Consider the following 22,749-nt stretch of genomic DNA (forward strand, 5'->3'; position numbering starts at 1 on the left):
ATCTACAATAATAGCCCTCATTTCTTTGTTCTAAAAAGCATCATGCAATTTCTACTTGGCACATTCAAAGGCAGTTGGTTCCCTCCCCATTAGGAATGAATGTGTGTTTGTGTGTATGTGTGTGTGTATGTACACACACACACACACACACACACACACATAATCCTAATTCTTTCTGTTCAAGGTTCCTCCTACTGTGTTGCTCTAATCCCATTCTGAAAAATGCTTTCACATACAACAGTCATGGTTCATATACATAGAAATCCAAAGAGCAACAAAAGGAAGGATCTTTTCAGAAAAGCAAATAAATAATGGGATTTGTGGAAAGATCAGACCTCCTAAGAGGCAAAAGTGTTTGTAATAAACAGATGAGCAGGAGGACATGGGGGAGAGTGCAGGGGCAGAATAATGGAAGACGAAAATAAATTTTGAATTGGTGTGAGAAAACCAGCAACTGGGTAAAAAGAAGAATTTGTTTTTAAATGGAGTACAGTTTTAGGGGGAAACCTGTGCTGACCAGAGTTCTTTGATGGGAAGTATTCTTCAAATCACATTGTGCCCTTTGTTTCTAGTAAAAAGGGAAATTGGTGATTCAGCAAATTACATTATCAATTAAGGCAGGGGTGTCAAACTCACTTTATCACGTGACAATGTGACATATTGGGACTTTCCTCCCCCCCCCTTTGCTAAAATGGTGGGTGTGGCCAGCACATGACACATTTGGGCTGCAGACTGCGAGTTTTGACACCCATATGATTTAATTCCTCCAATTCATGAATGGATTTCCCCCCCCCCCACATCTTAGGAGAGGGAAATTTGCATTATCTCATCCAGTAGCATTCTTTCATTCTCCCAGTATAAATTACTTTGCGTCAATGTATGTACCTTATATGTATATCTTCATACACATGTCTAAATCTCTTGGCTATTATTAAAGTGTAACAGGGTTTCTTGCATACTCAGAGGTATTACAATTTTGTATGACTTTCATGTATATGTTATGAACACAAAAAATACTCCATACAAAAATATTTTGTGGACTTTTGGATGTTCTGAAGGTTTGCACATCTCTGCCAGTTGTGTCATTTGAGTGTCATTTGATTTCTACTGAGAAGAGAGAGAGAAATCTGAGTAAACAGACAATACTAAACTTTAACCTTTATTTCATTTATTTTGTAAAAAAATAATTCAACATCCAATGTGCAATTGTGAAAACCATGCACAGTACAATCAATTCAATTAAAGGAATAACTAGGACTTGGGAGATATTTCAGTAAACAACAAGGATTGATTTGGGACAGCCTTGCCCTCTACACACAGTTTGGCCATCAATACAGGGAAATTTGTACCTCATGGTACCTAGAGGCACAAAATATATATCTGAAGGCCTCATAAAAACCAACTGATAATTATCAATCTGAAAAAATATATAAACCCATTTTAAAAATTCTGGTCTTAACCAATCACTAACAGACACCATCTTACAATATGTTTTAGGACAATGGTAAATCTTCCCAAAAGTGGCTACCTTATCAATGCCACTAAAAAGCACATCATAAAATACCCTCAGAAAAACATCTGTGTATCAGCAGGCATCATTCCCCTTGACTCTACCAGGAGAAAAGCAGGGAGAGTAAAATGCGATTCACAGGAAAATGGCAACTTAAAAACCTTTGCTCACAAGAATGATTTCTCTCTTAAATGTACTGAAAGGCACCTGAATGACCCCAGGCTTCTAGCAGAATGTTTTAAGGACAGATGAGTTAAAAGTGGATTTTGTCAGGTTATATATGTAGTTTTAACTATTAGAAGTTAAGTACTGCCTTTCACATACTAGCTGTCAGGCATCAAAGGGTCATGGTTTGGGTATGGTGGTTTGGACTTGGATCAGTTGCCATCACTTGAGGATATAATGAGTTCTGCTCTGTGTCAAAGAATTCTGTAAGAATTTAAGTCTGAATGAATCATGCGAGAAGATAGCTATACCAAACACAAGCAAGTCAAATGGTTCAAGAACAAACTCAGTTTCTGAAAATGGCCAAGTCAAAATCCAGACTTAAATTCCATAGATTTGCAGCAGAACCTGAAATTATCCACTATTTTATGCTCAAATGCTACTCTGTTGAAGCAGTTTCCTATGAAAGAATAGGCCAGCTTTTCAGGGGTGGGTTGCTGTCAATGTTGCTGCCTGTTTGCATAGCACACGCACCACACATGAACTGTGCGCGTATGCGCAGTTGACTATAAATTGTTCTGTGCATGCACACAGAACATTAAAAAATTGCTAAAAAAGATGCCAGCAACAGCGTGGCCAGCCTGGGTTGCTGCCGGTTCGGACGACCTAGGCCAAAATACCACTACTGGTTTGCCTGAACCGGTAGCAGCTCACCTCTGCAGCTTTTGTATCTAGTGAGCTAAAACATTAATAACCAATTGAAGGAAGCTTTTGCTTGCAGATCTTGTGGTAAGTTTATGTATGCTACTGCAGTGGTCCTCAACCTTTCCAGCTCTGTGAACTAGCAGTGACAGTGATGAGAGGCCATGGTTTCATGCATGTATCCTCCACTTGCACAAATGGAGCTTTGCACACTCATGCACTTGCCCACTGCTTGCATGCCCTGGTTCTCAATGGGCCATGGTCCAATACTGGATCAGGGACCAGGGATTGGGGACCTCTAGGCTACTGAATCTAAAAGGTTTTTTTTTGTTTTTTTTTTGCACTGGCACTTTATATGTTTAATTTAGGTTACAGTATTAAATAAATGGAACAAGAACCAATCTTTAATAGTAAGTGTTGCTTTACTTAAACTCTTCATACATCAATGGGACCCTCATGAAGCTGTGATAATATTCATATTGAAAAGTTCAGAACATCCTAAGGAGCGTGAATACTTCTGCATAGAATCATGCATGTCTATAGTATGTACAGTATATATTTATACCATCCACACAACATAGACAAATACTCACACACACCTTAGTATAGTGTGAAGCACTCCAAATGTAGCACTCAAGACTTTCTTACATCTAAGTAATAGTACAATCATAACACAGTACAGCCAAGAGTTCTGTACTTCCCACTCATATTCAGATTTCTAATACTTTTGGGAAGACCGACTCTGTTCTTTATATTTTATACATTGAAACTGAGGAGAAAAAACAACAATTGTCTAAATGTATTTGACTGGCACATTATAAATCCAAACAGACTATATTGTTACCTTTATTCCGATGTAAGACAATTCTGACATGATATTTTGAATTATTGCTATAAATGAAATCCTAAGACTGAGGAGTGATAAATAACATATAGGACATGCTGAAAACAGGGCTATCAGTGGACCTGATGTATGAAATAATGTTTAGGTATAATATTTAGGGTTTATATATTTATTTTGGTATGTAAAATAAATCCCATATACTGTATTTGTTTGGTAATTTTACATTTGCCCTGCATTTTTTCTTACTCAGATATCTTACATTGATGTACCAGGACTTGGAAACAGAAGGATAAAGCGTCATTTGACAATAAATAATGTACAAAATATGGTTATTTGCTGGTGGTCTGCTGCAAAAGATGAACTTTGGCCTTGGTCCCCAGTGTCTAGCAAAAGAGAGAGAGCCAACTTGCTACTCTTGAAATGTGAACATGGCAACTTAGAGGTAATCCTCTAAATCTCTAAATTGGATATTTGTTTTACCTATTTAGCTAAAAAGGCTCTAGAGTGATTTTGTAGCAAACAAGTAAATCCCTGCCTAAATGATGCAATGTAAAGGGAAAAGGGAAGGGAAGTCTAATTTGGTGTGGAAGTTCTCATAATGACCAGTTTAAATTATTGCTATATCAAAATAAGTCCAAATGTGGCAGAAATTAAAACTTCCCTAGAGTTATTAGGAATTATGTCTTTGTTAAGATGTAATTCCTACTAATATTTTTATTTATTTGAGGAATCTTATTTAAGGATCTTTGATTGAAGGATTTTAAAGGTGGGTTACAGAAAATAAATGCATACCTTTGACCTCACTCTCTTTGTTTTCAATTGTTCATCCCTTGACAGTTGTAAAGAAAGAAAAATTGAAGGGATATTTAGCAGAGCTTTTTAGGTTCAGTAGAAATTGAATCTCAATTCAGAGAGAAGAAGAATCAAATGGAATTGGGATCTCACGAAAGCTGCTCAACTCTTCCAGTGAAATAATACTTGAAAGATTCAATACCTCTTGTTGATCTGATACACCTCTGAGTTGGATTATTTATTTAGTTATTTAAAGAAGCACCTACTTTTACTTGGATTTAGTGATTTAAGTTTCTTTTTTGGATATCCCTATTTAGATGAGGGTAGTAGTTAAAAATGGTTCCTTTAGAGTCTGGCCTCTTAAAGTATTAAGTGCCAGATTAAAATATTCCTTAGTTTTTGACGGGTTTTAGAACATCACATTTTCAACTCTTACTTATTAGCATGAATATTTTTTATTATTTACTGTTGTAATATTGTTTTGTTTAATTTATTTATGTTTAAATTTGCTGAACCTAAAGGAAAGTTATGAAATATATCGCATCAGTATAATTTAATCTGTTCAACATAACTGAGAAGGTACTAATCAATGTTCCCTAGGGACACTCCTGTTTTTATTGCAACTTTTAAAAATAGAAACAGTATAATTAAATCATTCATAGATGGATGAGTATATGTATGCATTATAAAATAAAATAATTATATTTTAGTGCCCTATGATATATATTTTTCACAAAGTCAGACCTAATTTTACTAGTAAAAAATTATACTCCAATTAATTACACTCACAAGAATATGTACCTTAAATCAAAAAACAGTACATCCATTTACACTATAAGCTATATACTAAGCTATAAACTAAACTATATACACTGATATTCAGACTAACTTTGAGACACAATTAATATGTCACATGATTTAGCAAGTACAATGAAATCCATTTCTGTCAATTAATTTTTTATCTTGGTTATGAATTGTAGCATTTTTTATTTACAGTACTTGTAAGTATATGCTATTTCAACACACTGTAATTCTGCGTATGGGTTATTTTTCAGATTCTGAGTTATATTCATACAGATGGGGATCCACTTGATGTCCGATTTAGTATGTGCAATCCACATCAGATTCATACTGTAGAACAATCTGCGAGTGCAGACCAAAAGCCCATGGTTGACAGCAGCATTTATGAATATGTTAGGAATAAAGTTCATTGTGTGGCAATCACCAAAATACCATTAACATCAAAGGCCATCAGCTGTTGCAGGAATATTACAGAGGACAAGCTAGTTCTGGGTTGTGAAGATTCTTCACTAGTTCTGTATGAAGCCTATCGTCAAGTAACTCTGGCAACAGAAGCAAAGCTGCTACCTGCCTTAATGTGTTGCCACCCTAGTGCTGCCATAATTCTTATTGGTAGTTCTCAAGGAGAACTACAGTTATTTGACATGGCACTGTCTCCAATTAAAATGCAGCTTTTAGCTGAAGATTTCTCACCAAAGTCGACTCTACAATTCAGTGAAAAGTTTGAGATATCCAGCAGTCTCACTCAAATTCAATGGGCTGTCCCGCAATATTCTTCTCAGGACATAGATGTTTTGGGTAGACATGATCTTCTATTATTTAGATTTGACAAAGGACCTCTTGGAGTACTTCATTTCAAAACTGGTAAGTTTATTTGATGGTTAATGGCAAATGCAATTTGTAGATGTTTCATCAATAAATACAATATTTCTGCTCTTTAAAAAAATTATTTTTCAACAAAACTAAGCAAGAAAAGTAAAAGAACTGGAAGAAAACAGTCCAAGATTACATTATATTGTTTATGATTGGACTGAATGGTTGGGCTAAATCTGTTGAAATCCGTTGATTGGAAGAAACCCGAAGAGAGATACGTAATTAAAATATTTGTATTTTATGTAAGTCATGTGTCTCAGCCAATGAAAATAATTAGCAAATAATGTAGATGAAATCCACGGTTGTGCAGAAGGCCTTCTTCATCTTGCCCCTTGCTCTAAATCTGCAGAATGGGCAATTCTCCCAAGTTGATTTTGGAGCTGGAGAGAAAAACAGCTTTCTCCTAATTATTCCACTGATAATCACAGGTCTCTGAATTTTATCCAGCACTATTGATATTGCAGCTAAAGAATAGTTTCTAAGCAAGTGTGGTTGCAGATTAGACCAAATAGATAGGTAGGTAGAAACTACTCCACAAGCCACTCTAATGGTTACCTATATCCCACCAATTAGGTATATAAATATAATAACACCATTCAGGATATGTCAGCTTTATATTCTTTAAAAATTGTCTTGTTACCTTGTTTAACAGGAAAGCTTGTACAATAATTTGTGAGGTAAATTATTCTACTTGTCTAGTGTTTTAACAGTCATAGATGTTTATTTGGAAAGCTAATTAAAACAGTTTGCTGAGGTATTCTCAAATGTTGCATATTTTTAAATGCTGTTAAATTATTTTGGTTACCTGTACCAGAAGGCAATCAGGCTATACCTACCTTTCTTTTCTTAGTTTTCCCATGTGACTCTGCTCACAACAATTTTCTAAAAAGCACAGCTTTACTTTTCCTATCTCTAGCACATTTATGTTCTTAACTGAGAAATATGCTCTCAGTGCAGGGATTTAGAGGCCTTTCTGCTAATTGCCAGCTTGTAAACTTAATTGGACTGTCTCCCTGGGCACTGTTCCTAAATCAATTAGGCCATGAGTTGGCTGTCACCTTTGTTACCAAAGTAGGTCACTTGGAAATGCATGACCCAAAAGAAATTAGACACCCAAAAAGGAAGCTGTTGACCTCTGTGATTGAAAGCTGCAATATTTTTTTTAAAAAAATTGTTGTTATATTTCCAACAAGAAATTATCTGGTTACATGCATTAGGGATTATTGTCCTGTTCTGATCCAGTTTATTAGAAAAATTAGAATGTAATGTCTTAGAAAACACTTACATTCTCAAAATTTACTTAAAACTTACAATTTTATGACACTAAACATATTAGAAAAATATAGAACAACATTTTCATGGGGACAGATAGAACAAAGTCCATAAAGCTAAAACATATGTAATTCTAGGAAGTCTGACAGACCATGGGCTCCACAAAAGCCATTGAGGTGAGCTCTTTTTCCATGTTTTCTGAGAGTGGGATCAATTTATGGTGCAAGCTTTGGTTTGTCAGTAATTTAGATTTGGTCCATTCTAAAGCTCATTTGGTAAGTAGTGATGTACTTACTAAATTCTGTCAGTTTGAGGGTCAAATAGGGTTTGCGTCTCATGTTGAAAGCTGCAAAAGTGAATAGGACCGAAGTCGTTTTGGAAAGAATTTTTTAGGATTTCCAAGATGTGAAATGGATGCTTTGTGCATCTGCAAGTTTTAAGCAAACTATTTTAGCTCTCTGCCACAAAAGTAGATGGATCTAGGAGCCACAAAAGGGATCTTTTAGATTGCATGATTTCACTCCTGCATAAAATGAAATGAGATACCAGCTATCTTCATAAAGACTCCAATATTTTTTCCCTTACTCTCATTTCTTCTTTTCTTTATTTGCCAATACAGGTAGTCCTCAACATACACCCACAATTGAGCCCAAAATTTTTGTTGCTAAGTGAGGCATTTGTTAAGTGAATTTTGCCCCATTTTATGACCTTTCTTGCCACTGTTGTTAAATGAATCACTGCAGTTGTTAAGTCAGTAACATAGTTGTTAAGTGAATCTGGCTTCTCCATTGACTTTGCTTGTTAGATCACAAAAGGGATACATGCAACCGTCATAAATATGAACCAGTTGCCAAGCCCCTGGATATTGAACATGTGACCATGGGGATGCTGCAACTGTCATAAGTGTAAAAAACATGTCACTTTTTGCAGTTATGTTATAACTTTGAACAGTCACTAAATGAAAGCCAAGGACTATCTGTAGTTGTTCTCTTCTACCTTAGACATCTGTAAACTTTTTCTGATGATTTCTTATAGTAGAAAAAAAATAAAAAATAATTAAAAACAAGGAGGATTGGAATGAAAAGGAAGTAGGAATTTAGGTATTTTGCATTATGAAAAATAAGAACTAAATTATTCTATGTATTATTGTAGTCAGATCTTCCAGTTACAATGTGCATCTTCTCATGAACACATCTGAATATTATCGAAAGACCACTTGTTTAGCTTCTAATAGCAATTGTGGTATGTCACCAGTGTTATCTTCCAGAACATGTGAAGAAGGCCTTGAAATTTGAAAAATTGAATCTCCCACTAAGGTTGCAATAACATGTGTACTTAAGTGCGAGTAATCTGGACAACATAGTGGTATACTTGTGAGAGACTAGCTAGATAACATTTTTATTGGCAATTTTAATAATAATTTTATTGAGCTTTTGATCCAAAACTTGTAAGAATACAAGGAAAAACAATTAAAAACAAAAATAAGACATTTCATTTCATTTAAAGTATTGTTGAAGTAGATGTGTGTGTGTGTGTATACACGCCCTAACAACTAAACAATATAAGTCAAAAGGAAAGGAAGAAAGTAAAAAAATAGTAAGAATGGTAACTCTCCCTCCAAATACCAAAATATTGGAAAAATAATCAGTAACACTGTTCAATAAAAAATTTAAAAATGAAAAACATTTTTACATTTTACCAGTTTTTTACTGTATAATATCAAAATAATAATATCACAAACCTAAACTATTCAAAATCATAATGTCCAATCTTGCTTCTTTGGCAAAACAAAGCCAGATTAAAGGCTGCAAACTGACAAATTTTGTTGAACCAATCTTTGGTATAAATGCATTTTTTTTTAAAAAAATAAACCCATATTTTTTGCAACAGTTCTGTTTCTGTATGTCTAAAATTCTTCCTAAATAGACACATTTCAAATTTTGATAATACAATGTAACAATGCATGAACATACTTGTTTCTTGAGTGTCTTTCAAATATCTGATTGATGATATTTCAATAATATTTAACCAATAGGGAGCTACTAAAAAATATCTACCTTTACTTTTATTACATCTCTAACCCAAGAAGAATTTAAATCAATTTTTTAAAATCATCCATTGAAGTGCCTAATATCCTTTCAAAATAATGTTTAACTAATTAGGCACATCTGAAATTTTATTTCTTTCTTTATTTGTGTCCTACCTTCTTTTATTTCCCCCACAACAATAACTCTGTCAGATGAGTTGGGCTGAAAGAGTGATGGGCCAGATCACTCAGTTGGCTTTCATGGCTAAAGTGGGACTAGAACTCACAGTCTACCATTTTCTAACCTGGTACCTTAACCACTTGATCAACTTTTTAAAATGTGAAAATAGTGATTTCCCTAACTAAGCTATTCTAATTCTCTTATTTCATTTATTTTATGTTGTCCAAATATTTGTAATTTTCTTTCATTTTTAGTAACATTAAATTGTACATTTAGTAACATCCTCCCCCATATATATTGAAAGTTTTAGCTGAATATATTGGTACTTAGATATTTTGGATAAATTTCATTCATTTTGTAATCTTTCAAAAGTTTTAATGGTAGTATGATTGGCTCAAGATCACCATAATATTTATATGAAACCTATATATTTAAGAATAAGATGGTAGGAGTTTCTTTCTTTCATAAGTAATTAACTATTAATTCATTTTTTTAAGTGTAAGCAAGATAGGCATTCTCTTAAAATATTTATTACTCTAATGACCATGTTCATTTGTACTATATTTACATTTCCCACATATTTGGAAATAGTTTTAGAATCATTTCAAAGATCTAAAATTTGATTTACATGTGATAACTCTATATTTACATTCTGATCCATTAATATAATTAACTATCACTAGATCATCACATTTTGATTACATAGCAGATAATCCCATTTGTAACCACCAAAGCAGAGAGATTAAAATAATAAAATTTTATATGTAACAAATTCTAAAGGATATCCAATTTTCTTTACCTGTACCAGACATTCAATCTTCACCATATCAAAAGCTTTTTCTGCATCTAGTGATATCAAAATGTCTTTTTCATTTGTTTGAGAATGGGCTTATAATAAATCTACTATTTGTTGTTATTTATACCTTCTGCAAAAAACATCAATATTTTATTTCGTGGAGATTGGATTAGAACCAGATTGTAATTAAAATTCAAATATTCAGAAATTAAAAAACAAGAGATTGTATTGATAGGCAACAATAAGAAGAGACTAAACTTCCTTAATGTTACACAATGAAAATGTAAATCAAAGGTAGGGGAATCATGGATGGCCAGTAAAGGCCATAAACTGTCTATTTTCCCTGTAGAGACTCTTCTTTCTTGCTAAATTCCACTGAGTTTTTATAAATTGAAAACAGTACTATCATGAATGTTCCAATTCTGATAGTCCCAACATGTATTCACAGCTATATAAAATATATGAATGTGGTAAAAATGCATTTGTTAATGTGCATTTAATATTTTTTGATAACAAAAGTGTGTCTGTATATGAAATATGTACTGTATAATCAGTCTCAAATTATCACAAATAAGATAAAAAACAAAATCTATTGAATGGTCAGATCAGTCTTCCAGTCCACAGGCAGAATGCTCTACATTTGAACTTTAGTAATTTTCACTCCAATCATTTTGCTAATATTGATACAGCCTTGAAATTTTTCTTCTGTCTTTATTCTCATAGCAGGCAAGCAAAAATTAATTGAGTTTGGATTCATTGCTTCCAGGGGTTTATTTTTTATATTCTTATACAGCAGTGCTATCCTGAATCATTAAGCAAATACTATTTACTAGTGCATCTGCCCAAAGTGCACACCTTATATATTTCAATGGGTGAAAGACAGACAACCAGACAGACATATTCTTGGTGAAACAAATAAACATAATTAGGTTTGATTGGAATGACTTTTATATTACTTTTTGTGGCAGGTGTTACTCCAAGAGGACAGCTTGGTCTTGTAGAAATCATCCAAGAATATATTCATCAAGATGAGATATATGAGGCAATTAACATCTTAAATGGAATGAACTGGAATACTGTTGGTCATCACTGTTATGTAAGCCTATGTGCCATAATAAACTATCTGCTTCGACAAAAGCTGACACACGTTAGAGAAGGTTTGTTGGGCCTTGTCTGATAAATATTCCTACCTTTCAGTTAATGCTAGAACTTTATGTTAAAAGCAATGTGTTACACTTACAGAATCAATTTTTCAGTGTAAATATATTGGTATAGTGTAGGGTTGAAGATGCTGACCTAGAAACCAGGATACTTTTGAGTTCTGGGCCTCCCTTAGGCATAAAAGTCAGTTGAATGACTTTGGGCCAGTCATTCTCTCAGCCTAACCTACTGCACAAGCTTGTTGTGGAGAAAATAGGAGGCAAGAGAATTATATTAAGAATGCTGACACCTTGGAACTCAGCTAATGGTTAGACCATATTTAGCATTTTTATCTACCTGTCAAGTCCTTCCAAAGGGTCTGGGATAGGCAGAAATTTTTGATGGTGTTAAAGCTGCCTTTTGCAATTGATTGATGATGATTTTACAATGCTGATGGTGTTCAAGTAGTTCAGATGTTTTGGGATTGCATCCAAGGTACCTATCACTATTGGTACTATCTTTGCTTTCTTTTGCCACTGTTATTCTACTTCTGTTTGCAAGTCTTTGTATTTTGTGATTTTCTCCAGTTCATTCTCTCTTATTCTTCTGTCTCTGGATATTGCAATGTCCACTAACCAGACTTTTACTTATCAACAATGTTAATCTGGGATGTCTTGTAGTAGGTGCTCGTCTATTAGAATTCTAAACTCCAAAAGGACTTTAATGTCTTCATTTTCTTCGTCTTTTTTGTGGTACCATTAGTTCTTTTCCCAGGATTTAGATAAGAAAAGTAATAAGTAGGAGAGCCTCACGGCTTGTCTCTGCATGTAAGTACAACCGGGCACCAAGCACTTCCCTGGAGAAAAGAAAAATGCTAGAGAACATCGTGATCAGCATTTTTTAAGAAAAATTGTTTGCTCTTGAAATATGTGTCAAGGCCACGAGGCTGAGACCCACACTCGTTATGCTATAGAAGAAGCACTTATCATGACATTCTACATCATTGACATAAAATTTTACCTAAGATTAACATTTATTAGAAATTTTCTAGAAAAGTTCCACTGAAAAGTGGAAAGATGTGGAACCTTTTGCTTTTAATGAATTCTTGCTCCTATGCTTCTCCTAGTATGCAATATATTAGAACTGTAATTTATGCCATTTGAGATTTAGTCTGAAGAAACCTAACCAATCTGTCATGGTAATTTGTTTACCAGATGTCAACCATGAGAAACCAAGAATGATACAAGTTAAAGCTGAACGCAGTTTCTTTATTGCATGTTTGCCCATAGACAAAATTTTGCCAAACTGAAGCATACTCCACACAACTATCTGATAAATGCTGTTTAGAAATTAGGGACGATCCCTCCTAGGCAGCTTCCTACATAGCAATGATTCAAGGCTGAAATTTCTCTTTACTTTCCTCTCTCATACTCACTGTCATATTCCACCACACCAGATTTGTTTTAATTTAAATTTAGTTTAATCTAAATGTAAATTTATTTTAACCATTTAGGTTATCTTCAGGATCTTCGGAGAGCTAGAATTTTTAAAATAAAACTATAATTCCAATAGTATTTAATTCAATATCATGTAGCCTGGATTATTTCAAAAGTGTAAAACTTCTTGTAAGGAAAAGTAGGAACTTCATGACAGTGGTGTTTATTAAATTACTTAATTGTATTTCCACAGATCATGTATGGGCCTTCCTTTGAAGCGTCTTTGGCTATTTAAATTTTTATTTGTCCATAGGCAGGCCTATATCTAAAATCAATGAAAAAACATTATTCATTTAAAGTAATTTGCATGGCATAACACTAATATTGTTAAAGCTGTGCATCAGTGGTTGCATTTATCTACTTGTAAATAATAGTAGGAAAAATGGGGAAGACAGCATGGGAGTAATAGCCGAAAGATGAATATATTCAAGAATGTAATCCTAGGCAAAATTAATTGGAAAGAATATTCTTTAAGTTTAAACTTCTGCAACATTTCACCTTTATTCAAGCTAGATAGATATCCAGAGAATACAAGTTGTGTGAAACTCATGTCTGCAGTGACCTTCGCCATACATTATATTATTCCTACTTAGTGGTAATTGTAGTTCTGGTGCTTCAAAAAAGTTTGGATTAAGAAGCTAGAAAAGTTCATTCCGTTCCATAAACAGTATAATGATACCTTAAAGCAAAATGCCTCATCTTCTTGCAATCTTCCATGGGAAACCTACTGAAAACCCAAATCTTGGCAATTTATGAAAGAAATGATGATAAAAATAATCCAAAGAAGGCCAAGGAATTGCTGCCAAATAATATTGCTGAATTGTCATGAGTCCCAGATTGGAGGCACAAATGTGAATGATTTGTAAAATTGTTCATCAATCTTAACAAATCTAATAATAATGTTATCTTTATTTAACTTGTATATTTTGGCAGAAGGTAAAAGAACATACTGAAAAAAGTTTCCCTTTTTCCTGTCCTACAGCAGGTGGCAAGCAGCTATCATTGTAAAACTTCCAATATTTCAGAAAGGAAGCAACATCCATATTGCACATTATAGTAAAGCTGGAAGTTTGCAGTTAGATACTATATTATCATGACATATTAAGATATTACTCACCTTGTAACTATTGAAGCCTACCAACCAATACTGAAAGCAGAAAAAAGATTCCTACAGTTATCAATGCTTCTTTTAGAGCTGCTGAAATACCTACAGAGGTCAAGTCTCTTCCCCCAGGGGCTAACCTTGGAAAAGATTTTTACCCGTGGGACAGCGGAAAAGTTCTGACAAGCTAAGTGAGAATGGGAGGGATAAAAAAGGAGAGTGCTTATTAGTAGGAAAAACTTTGCTTGAAGTTTACCATAGTCATTAATCATTCTTGCCACATTAAAATAATTAGTGATCCATTTATTCTAAGATCCTGACAGATTTTTGTTATTGCTCCAAATCATCATAGGTGCTGCCTGAAATGATTGCTCATACATAGATTTGTTTCTGTTCTGTCACTTTTTAAAAAATGTATTCTTCCGAGCTGTAGGGTCATTTGAAAAGCTTGGATGTCTGAAGACATAAGCCCATATTTCTTGAAGGGAAGGTACTCCATTTGTTTAACTGCTGCTGTGTTTGAACTCCACAGCACAGCTGGAGGCAACTCTTGGGACATTTTATGCACCAACCCGACCTTTGTCTGAGACAACTGTTTTGGGATACAGGGACCAGATCAGCAGATATGCACGAAGGTTCTTCCACCATCTGCTCAGGTGAACAACTATCTTGACTTTTATCAATTTCAAAGAATTTATACTATTTCCATAAGAAATTATTAAAGCATTTAACATATTTTCTAAAAGACACACGCACACAAATTTCAGGTGCTATATATATTTGCTGTTTTCAGCATACTAAGATTTTGTATCTCACATATTTGTTTTACTTGGTTTATTTGTCATTTTAATCGCCAAGCAACTCTAAGTGGCTTACAACCTTACTGTTCATAAACAAGATTAAAATAGCCATAAATTGTAAAAGGTTATTTAATTAAATATTCCTATGCCAGAGAACAATAAAACCCATATAATAGTATATTACAGAGGACAAATGCCTGTGAAATCATCTTTCACAGTCATTATTTAAATGACATTATGTGCTTTATATGGGCTTGCAGATTACCCAGAAATTTCAGTTGGCAATTTTGGGTTCCTCATGGTTGGCCTGTGTTATACCATTGATATGCAAGCTGTACTGTCTTCCAGTTTCTTTATGGGTCCAATTCAAAAGGCTGATTTCACCTTTAAAGCCCTGTATGGCACAGGACCAGGTTATTTTGGGATCAACCATCCTACTGAGGACACTTCCCATCCTACTAGGCTGGATGGGGTAGCTCACTTCAACAATATTTAATGTTGACATCTGTGGTACTAGGAAGCGAGCCTTTTCCATAGTATACCTTCCCTGCGAACATATAGTTTCCTTAGATATAGAAGATCCCTATTCTTCTTGCCGTCCCAAAGGAATCCTTCCTTAGGCTTTAGGTCAGGATAGGAGGCAAACCCAGAATATTTTTGTATTTTTCTTAAGTGGGTAATGTTATGACAGTTGTGATCTGATAGAACGTTAATCTTATGTTTTTATTATTTGTATATTTGCTTGCTAGCCACCTAGGGTTGTCATAAGCTGGCCATATTTTTATTTTCAAATAATGAAATAAATACCACTAATTACAAAACCTAGAAAACTATTTAGTTACTATAATGTAGTCCCTTTTCTACTCAAGTAGAAAAACAATGAATGAAAAAATGCAGACATAATTAAATACTTAAAGGCAATGTATATAAATGCACACGCAATGTCTTTTTAGACTTAATTTCATAATAATTTTTACTTCTGAATACTCTTTGTGAACTTTCAAAAGATTCACAAAACTAAGCATGTTCAGTGTTTCCCCCCAAATAAGACAGGGTCTTATTTTCTTTGGACCCCTGAAATAAGCACTTGGACTTATTTTCAGGGAGGTCTTATTATTTTTGAGGTGCAGGAGGCAGTGAGTGTGGTCACCTCATGGCTGCTGCTGTGTTGCAATATTTTCAGGGAGGGCTTATTTTCAGGGGAGGGCTTATTTTAGTGCATGTGCTCAAAAGCCCAGTTGGGCTTATTATCCAGGGAGGTCTTATTTTCAGGGAAACAGGGTATTGCTTTGTATCACTTGATTCTTTTTTATGTAATTCAGAGCAGTTTATATCTGGTGAATCTCTGGGCTTTTACGTTTACTGAATGTGAAAGATTACTGCAATGTCTTCTTCCTAAAGGAAAAATAAATATATGGTGTATAAAGGAATAAAAGTGTCAATAGCTTAATAACTTAATTGACAGTTCCCTAATAAGAGAAAAGAAAAAGTAGAAAGACAAAAAACCTCATTCAGCAATAAAGCTCCCTTGTAAGGGTGATTTGATTTAGCCATTAGCAAAGCACATTTCTCTTCCCTGCTGAGATAGCTAATATCCTTAAATATTGTAGATGAGAACATATTTAAAAAAAACATTTTGAAAGAGAAAATTAATAAATGTAACGTTCTTAGGAATTTCCACCTCTTTATAAGAACATCCTTTACTACTGTTTTTTATTTTGTCAGTCGATGTCATCACTATGTAAAAATATGGTTGGCTTAAGCAGTTAAGAGTGGTTCCTGAATATTAATGTTACATGTATCTCGTGGTGTTACGGGGCAGATGGTAGTTTTGAAGCACCTAAATTATGCTTTATACCCAAAAGCTAATTAAGAGTTTGTTCAGGTGTTAGTATCAAAAATAACTTTCAGGAAAAAGATTTAACAAGAATCCTGAAATCTGTTAATAGACATCCTTTTTGGAATACATTTTAGCTTCTAATCACTTTGTAAAGATAATCAAAATGTATTGACGTCAGTATGATTCCAAGACAAAATGAAAAGGCTGGTTTGTTCTATAAAATTAGAGATAGAGACTCTGATATCACCGTATCTTAAGTTTTTATTAAAAATAAAAAATAAAGATTTCATCCAGTAACATATTCATTTTTTTCATTCTACAATATTTTTAGGTCAAGGCAGTTTCAGTGACAGTTTTTATTTTGTTTAAATATTTTGATGCCATATGGCAATGTGAGCCAAGTATTCTATGCAATTCACATTGCAAACAAAACTAGGTAAAATAGAAGAGGAATATAAAGAAACAGTTATGTACATTTCAAAACTGGTTGTACTTGCAGAGAATAAGTTGTACAGCATTGGAGTCTGAAGGGTTTGTGTTTTTGAAGACGATGGAGTCACATATTATTTTCTATTTCCCACCTTCAAAGTGACAAATGGCTTTAAATCAGAATGTAAAATGCTTGAATTCTAGAATATGTTCATAAATGTTCTCATCTACTGCACTTTTAAAAATTGTTGGGCCATCATATCTGCAAAATAGAGATTTATAATAGTAGTATGAACTCATTTTTGCCTCTATTTGCCTCTGCTATAGGACTCTTTTATGTGTAGACATGCTGATTAGTTTCCTCAATGCAGCTTTCAATAATATTTTTAAGTTTACATAACCACCAGAGGGTTAAAGCTAGAACAGATGAAAGGCCAAATACAATTAAAATATAATAGCTGATTATTAATGGAATTAAAAAGGTTGAGCAAAATAAATGTGAAATGTGAAACAACAGGTTCACAACTTCTTATCAGCATTTTTAATTAACATCAGTTTCAAAGCAGAGTATTTTGGAAGATTGTGATGGATTGTGCCTATATAGAAAGATAAAAGGTAAACAGAAGTATCTGAATAATAAGACATTGGGAAACTAAGAGGCAGTAAAAGTTAATAATTATTTGTAGCTCTTAAAAAATCAAAGACAAGCAATTTAAGCAATGTCCCTATACACAAACAAAGTATTAGAAGAAAATGAGAATGATATGGTATGTGTAAATGGAAAATGAAATAATGATCTACTGACAAGAACAAAGCCATCTTAGTTAAGATCAATTGCAATTACTGAAATGAATACATTACCCATGATAAATTATTTGTTGGAAATGGTTTCTATTATAGTCTCAGAGACATTTACAATAATCACAGGAAATTTGTCAACAAATTTATATGGAGTGGGAAAAGACCCATATTAAATTAAAAATATTATAAGATTCAAAAGATAGAGATGATCTTGCTTTTCCAAATGTTAAGATATAGCAAAAAGCATGTTTGTTGTCATGGATAACAGAGTGAATAAAATTCTCTAATAGCAAAATGTCAATACTGGAAAGAGTCAGCCTAATTAATGGACCTCATAGATATTTGTGGTACAAAAACACAAAGGAGGATACAAATTTAAAAACAAATATCAAACAAAGTTTATTTCAAAAAATGGAATTTTACAAATAAAATAATAAACCTAAAAATTCCAACATTAGTTTTTCCTTCAAATGCCTTCCATGTTGCAGATAATTACAGTAAGAAAAATTTAATTACCAACGCAGACATGATTCACTCCCATCCAAGGAATAGATTAAAGGCACAGCGAGAAATATTTTGTGAATGCTACAACTCTATTATAGCTGGAAGGATACAATCTAATCTTAAGAATGAGGAAGAGATATTTTTTTAAAAAGGCAAAATTTGAAATGTATAAACAAAATAATTATCATTTATCAGGGCACATATATAAACTCTTACTTATATACAATACAGGAACAGAACAAATACCTGGATGAGAAAATGGAAACAAAATTTCTAAGACAATCAATACACAGCAATGGAAATAATTATGGATCAAATCCATAACATTTACTCCAAATTACAGCTTGAAATAAAATTGGTACAAAGTATTTTACACTTGTACATAATTCCATCAATAATTTCTAAGATTGATAAATGATACAATAATAAATGTTGGAAAAGAACATTTTACAGGTAGTCCTCCACTTACAGCCACAACTGATCCTGGAATCTCGATCACTGAGCAAAGCAGTCAAAATTTTGCAGCATGCTGGGGGATTGGACCTCAAATCCAACCTCTCCTCTCCTTGCAACCTTCCCTATCTGCTTTCCCATTGACTTTCTGGAGAAGCTGGCACAGAAGAATGCAAGTGGTGATCGCATGATCTCAGGGCACTTGGCAAGTGGTAGCAAATGTGAACAGGTTGACAAGCACCTGAAATAGTCATGTGACTGGGGAAGACCATTACAATGCTTTATGATAATCAGAAGTACATTATGTTAAACACCTGTTCTGAGCCCATTGTGACTGCAAAAGGTCATTAAATGACTAGTCATAAGTCAAGAACTATCTCTACTACACAGGTAAAGAAAATTCAAAAGTACTTAAGAATGCACATAATATAATGCAGAAAAAATTGGAAAATAAATTTGAAATGAAATCGCAATATTTCTTATTAGGTGTAAATTTCTCAAACATCAAACATAATTTTTGCACCATGCTAAAAAAATACAGTTCTGATAATATCTGATCAGGAGCTTAAACTTGGAGAATATGCAGTAATGGCAAAATTCCCTGTATATATCCACAACTAAAGTTTAAACAAATGGAAGCAAGAATAGTTCCAATTCATATTATATATTACTCAATGACAAATATAAACACAACTTGGCTTCTAAGGGGACCTAAATGTTTATAAATACTGCAAATTAGGACAGGCAAAAAAGGGAAAGTTATAAACCAAACAGCTTTCTTTTTGTTCTACCTCTTTTTTGCTTTTTTTGTTATTTTGTTATGTTTAAGTAAAGGTAAAGGTTCCCCTCGCACATATGTGCTAGATGTTCCCAACTCTAGGGGGCAGTGCTCATCTCTGTTTTAAAGCCGAAGAGCCAGTGTTGTCCGAAGATGTCTGTGGTCCTGTGGCTGGCATGACTAAATGCCAAAGGAGCATGGAACGCTGTTACCTTCCCACTAAAGGTGGCCCCTATTTTTCTACTTGCATTTTTACATGATTTCGAACTACTAGGTTGACAGAAAATTGGACAAGTAATGGGAGCTCACTCCATTACTCGGCACTAGGGATTCAAACCACCGAACTTCCAACCTTTCTGAACCACAAGCTCAGCGTCTTAGCCACTGAGCCACCATGTCCCTTTTGTTATGTTTAGGTTTTCTTTTTTTAACATGTTTAAACAATAATAAGTAACAATACAGTGGACACTTTAGTATTCAGCTTAAAAGAGATACCTTTATTGTACAACAAACATTTTGATGTACTGTATTTCTCAGAGTATAAGAAACACTCCCCCCCCAAAAAAAGTGGGGAGAAATGTTTGTGCCTCTTATACAGCAAATGTTGCTGAAGCTCCACCTACCTGCCAGCCCCCACCATTCAGCCTCTGCCTCCCAACAATTTGCCTCCTTGCAGCAAACAGCAAACAGAATAGGCGCCTTAAACAGACGGAAAATGGGACGCGCGGAGGCTGAAAATGGGGTGTGCAGAGGCTGTAAACAGGATGTGCTGAGGGTGAAAATGGAGCATGCGGGAGCAGTGATAGGTGGCAGCAGCAATGGGCTGTAATGGCACCGACAATCCCTGCAGTGTGGAACAGCTTATATGAGGTATTCCGGGAGGCAGATCCAACCACCAATCAGCTGCTCATGCTCAATCAGGGTGTGCTGAAGTTTAGAGTGAGTTTAGAGTTTTAGAGTTTTATTTCATTTGTATGCTGCCCTTTTCCCTGAAGGGACTCAGGGCGGCTCACAACTCAAACAAGGGAAGGGAGATACAGACAGTTAACAACAACACAAAAACAATACATAATTAAAAAACGCAACAATCATACCATTCGAGATAGGGGCAACAATTCTTTCGCCCCAGGCCTGTCGGAACAGCCAGGTTTTAAGGGCTATGCGGAAGGCCTGGAGGGTGGTGAGGGTGCGAATCTCCACGGGGAGTTCGTTCCAGAGGGTCGGAGCAGCCACAGAGAAGGCTCTCCTCCGGGTAGTCGCCAGTCGACACTGGCCGGCGGATGGAATTCGGAGGAAGCCTGCTCTGTGCGATCTAATCGGTCTGGTGGAGGTAATTGGCAGCAGGCGGTCTCTCAAGTACCCAGGTCCAATACCATGAAGGGCTTTATAAGTGACGACTAGCGCCTTGAAGCGTATCCGGTGACCAATAGGCAGCCAGTGCAGCTCGCAGAGGATAGGTGTTATGTGGGTGAACCGAGGTGCACCCACAATCGCTCGCGTGGCTGCATTCTGGACAAGCTGAAGTCTCCGAATACTCTTCAAGGGCTGCCCCATGTAGAGCACGGGGCAGCCCTTGAAGCAAGTTGACCTTGCTGTTTGCTGCAAGGAGATAAATTGCTGGGAGGTAGAGGCAGATTTTTTCCCATTCCCAGAAGCTGGGTGCGTCTTATACTTCGTAGCGTCTTAGAAGCTGAAAAATATGGTAATTTATAGTTATTAATGTTATAATTAGGTTTAGATGTAAAATTTAAACATGATGCTTATTAGCATTAACATCACAAACTGACACTGATACAAACTTCTTTTTTTCTACTTTTAATGATTTAACTTATTGGTTGTCAGTTTAAGTTTTGAATATGAGTGGATTAATGATTGGTACAAGATGGAAGGCTATATAATTTTTTTAAAATAAATAAATAAATTCTAAATATTACAGTGTTAATAAATCTCTAATTATAAAAATACCACAGTATTGAAATAATATAATGTATTACTTTGTCTTATAGTGTAATAAAACACATTTTTAAAAAGAACAAGACTGTATTATATGGGAAGTGGTAGTTTTACTGTTACAATTAAAGAAATGATAAGCATTTTTTAAATTAATCACCTCAGAACCTTGGACTCATTCAAGGAGCTAGCTGCATAATTTCACATCTTTTCCAACAATAATCTCCAAATGACCCTATTCCCACTTTAGGCATGAAGGCTGGTTGGATATTTTGGGCCAGACACTTTCAGCCCAACATACCTCACATAGTTATTGTGAAGAAAATAGGAGAAGGTAGGAGTATTAGATGTATTTGCCATCTTGATTTCTTTATAAAAATAATAAAGACGTGATTAAAAAAAGGAAAGCATGTGTGAGAATAAATGGAAGGTTTAGCAAATAGCTCGGCGCTCAGCAGAAGGTATAAAATGGATGCTTCATATTTCTTTGGCTGTTTGTTTAAATTATGGACATATTTATTTAAAATGTGATGATGTTACATTAAGTACTGGTTAAAAATGTGATGTGGTTTTGCATGTACTTTTGTATGTAGATGATACTACGTTACTGGCTGAAAACTGAATTGTTTTTGGTTAATGTTAGATTTTAAGTTTAAATGTTTTATTCATTTTCATTTTCAATTTTGTACATTCACTTATATACTGAATATTTGCAATAATAATAATATGATAATAAGAAAAGAAAAACCCCAACCTAAACACAACTCATCATAAACCCAACCTATCACTTTCATACACCCCTTCTTCTCCCCCTCCAACTTTCCTTTCTCCCTCCAACGATCACCCCTCTTACTTCCCTTTCCCCTCCTATCTTTTCTCGCCTTCCTCACCCTCCTTCCCCTCTCATCCTCCTTACATTCCCCTCTTCCTCCCTCCTTACTTCTCCCTCTTCCTTTCCTCTACTTCTCACTATGGTGCATTTCTCTCTTCCTTAATCTATTCAGTTACTAAAAATTTCGCTACAAAGAAAAGAAGAAAAAAAAATAAAAAGAAAAAAAAGAGAAAAATAAAAAGAAAAGATAAGGATCAACAGTATACAAGTGTATTCTTCTTATTCTATGTATTGAAACTATATCTCCACCCACCCACCCACCCCCAAAGAACCCCCCTCCCTAATCCCCTCCGACTTCCCAGGTCCCACACCCGGCACAGTTCAATACCATTCACCTTCTAAAATATCTTATTAAAAATAATAATAAAAATAAAATAAAAAAGAACACTCCGAAAAAGAAAAAAAAAGAAAAAGTAAATAAAAAATTTTTTTTAAAAAATCTTTTGCATTATGCTCAGCCTCCCATCATTCTTAAAATTTAAACAATATAAATCATTCCATTTATATTTTGTCCTCGTCCCTTACTTCTTTGATATTTACCCCCATCTTCCTGTAGACTCTCCAGATAGCCTTTCTTAACCTTACATTCAAATATTAGTTTA

General features: G+C 34.5%; 1 protein-coding gene across 2 annotated transcripts in view; it reads left to right on the forward strand.

Moving 5' to 3' along the window:
• WDPCP (WD repeat containing planar cell polarity effector) overlaps window positions 1-22,749 on the forward strand; it is a 160,558-nt gene that overhangs the window by 61,125 nt on the left and 76,684 nt on the right. For both annotated transcript variants that reach the window (XM_032212658.1, XM_032212659.1), the window contains exons 10-13: window positions 3,472-3,663; window positions 5,069-5,678; window positions 10,931-11,119; window positions 14,233-14,356. In XM_032212658.1, coding sequence (XP_032068549.1) covers window positions 3,472-3,663; window positions 5,069-5,678; window positions 10,931-11,119; window positions 14,233-14,356 — 1,115 coding nt within the window. The remainder of the gene's footprint in view (window positions 1-3,471; window positions 3,664-5,068; window positions 5,679-10,930; window positions 11,120-14,232; window positions 14,357-22,749) is intronic.

This window comes from Thamnophis elegans, chromosome 3 (genome assembly GCF_009769535.1).
Source record: "Thamnophis elegans isolate rThaEle1 chromosome 3, rThaEle1.pri, whole genome shotgun sequence".
NCBI lineage: Eukaryota > Metazoa > Chordata > Lepidosauria > Squamata > Colubridae > Thamnophis > Thamnophis elegans.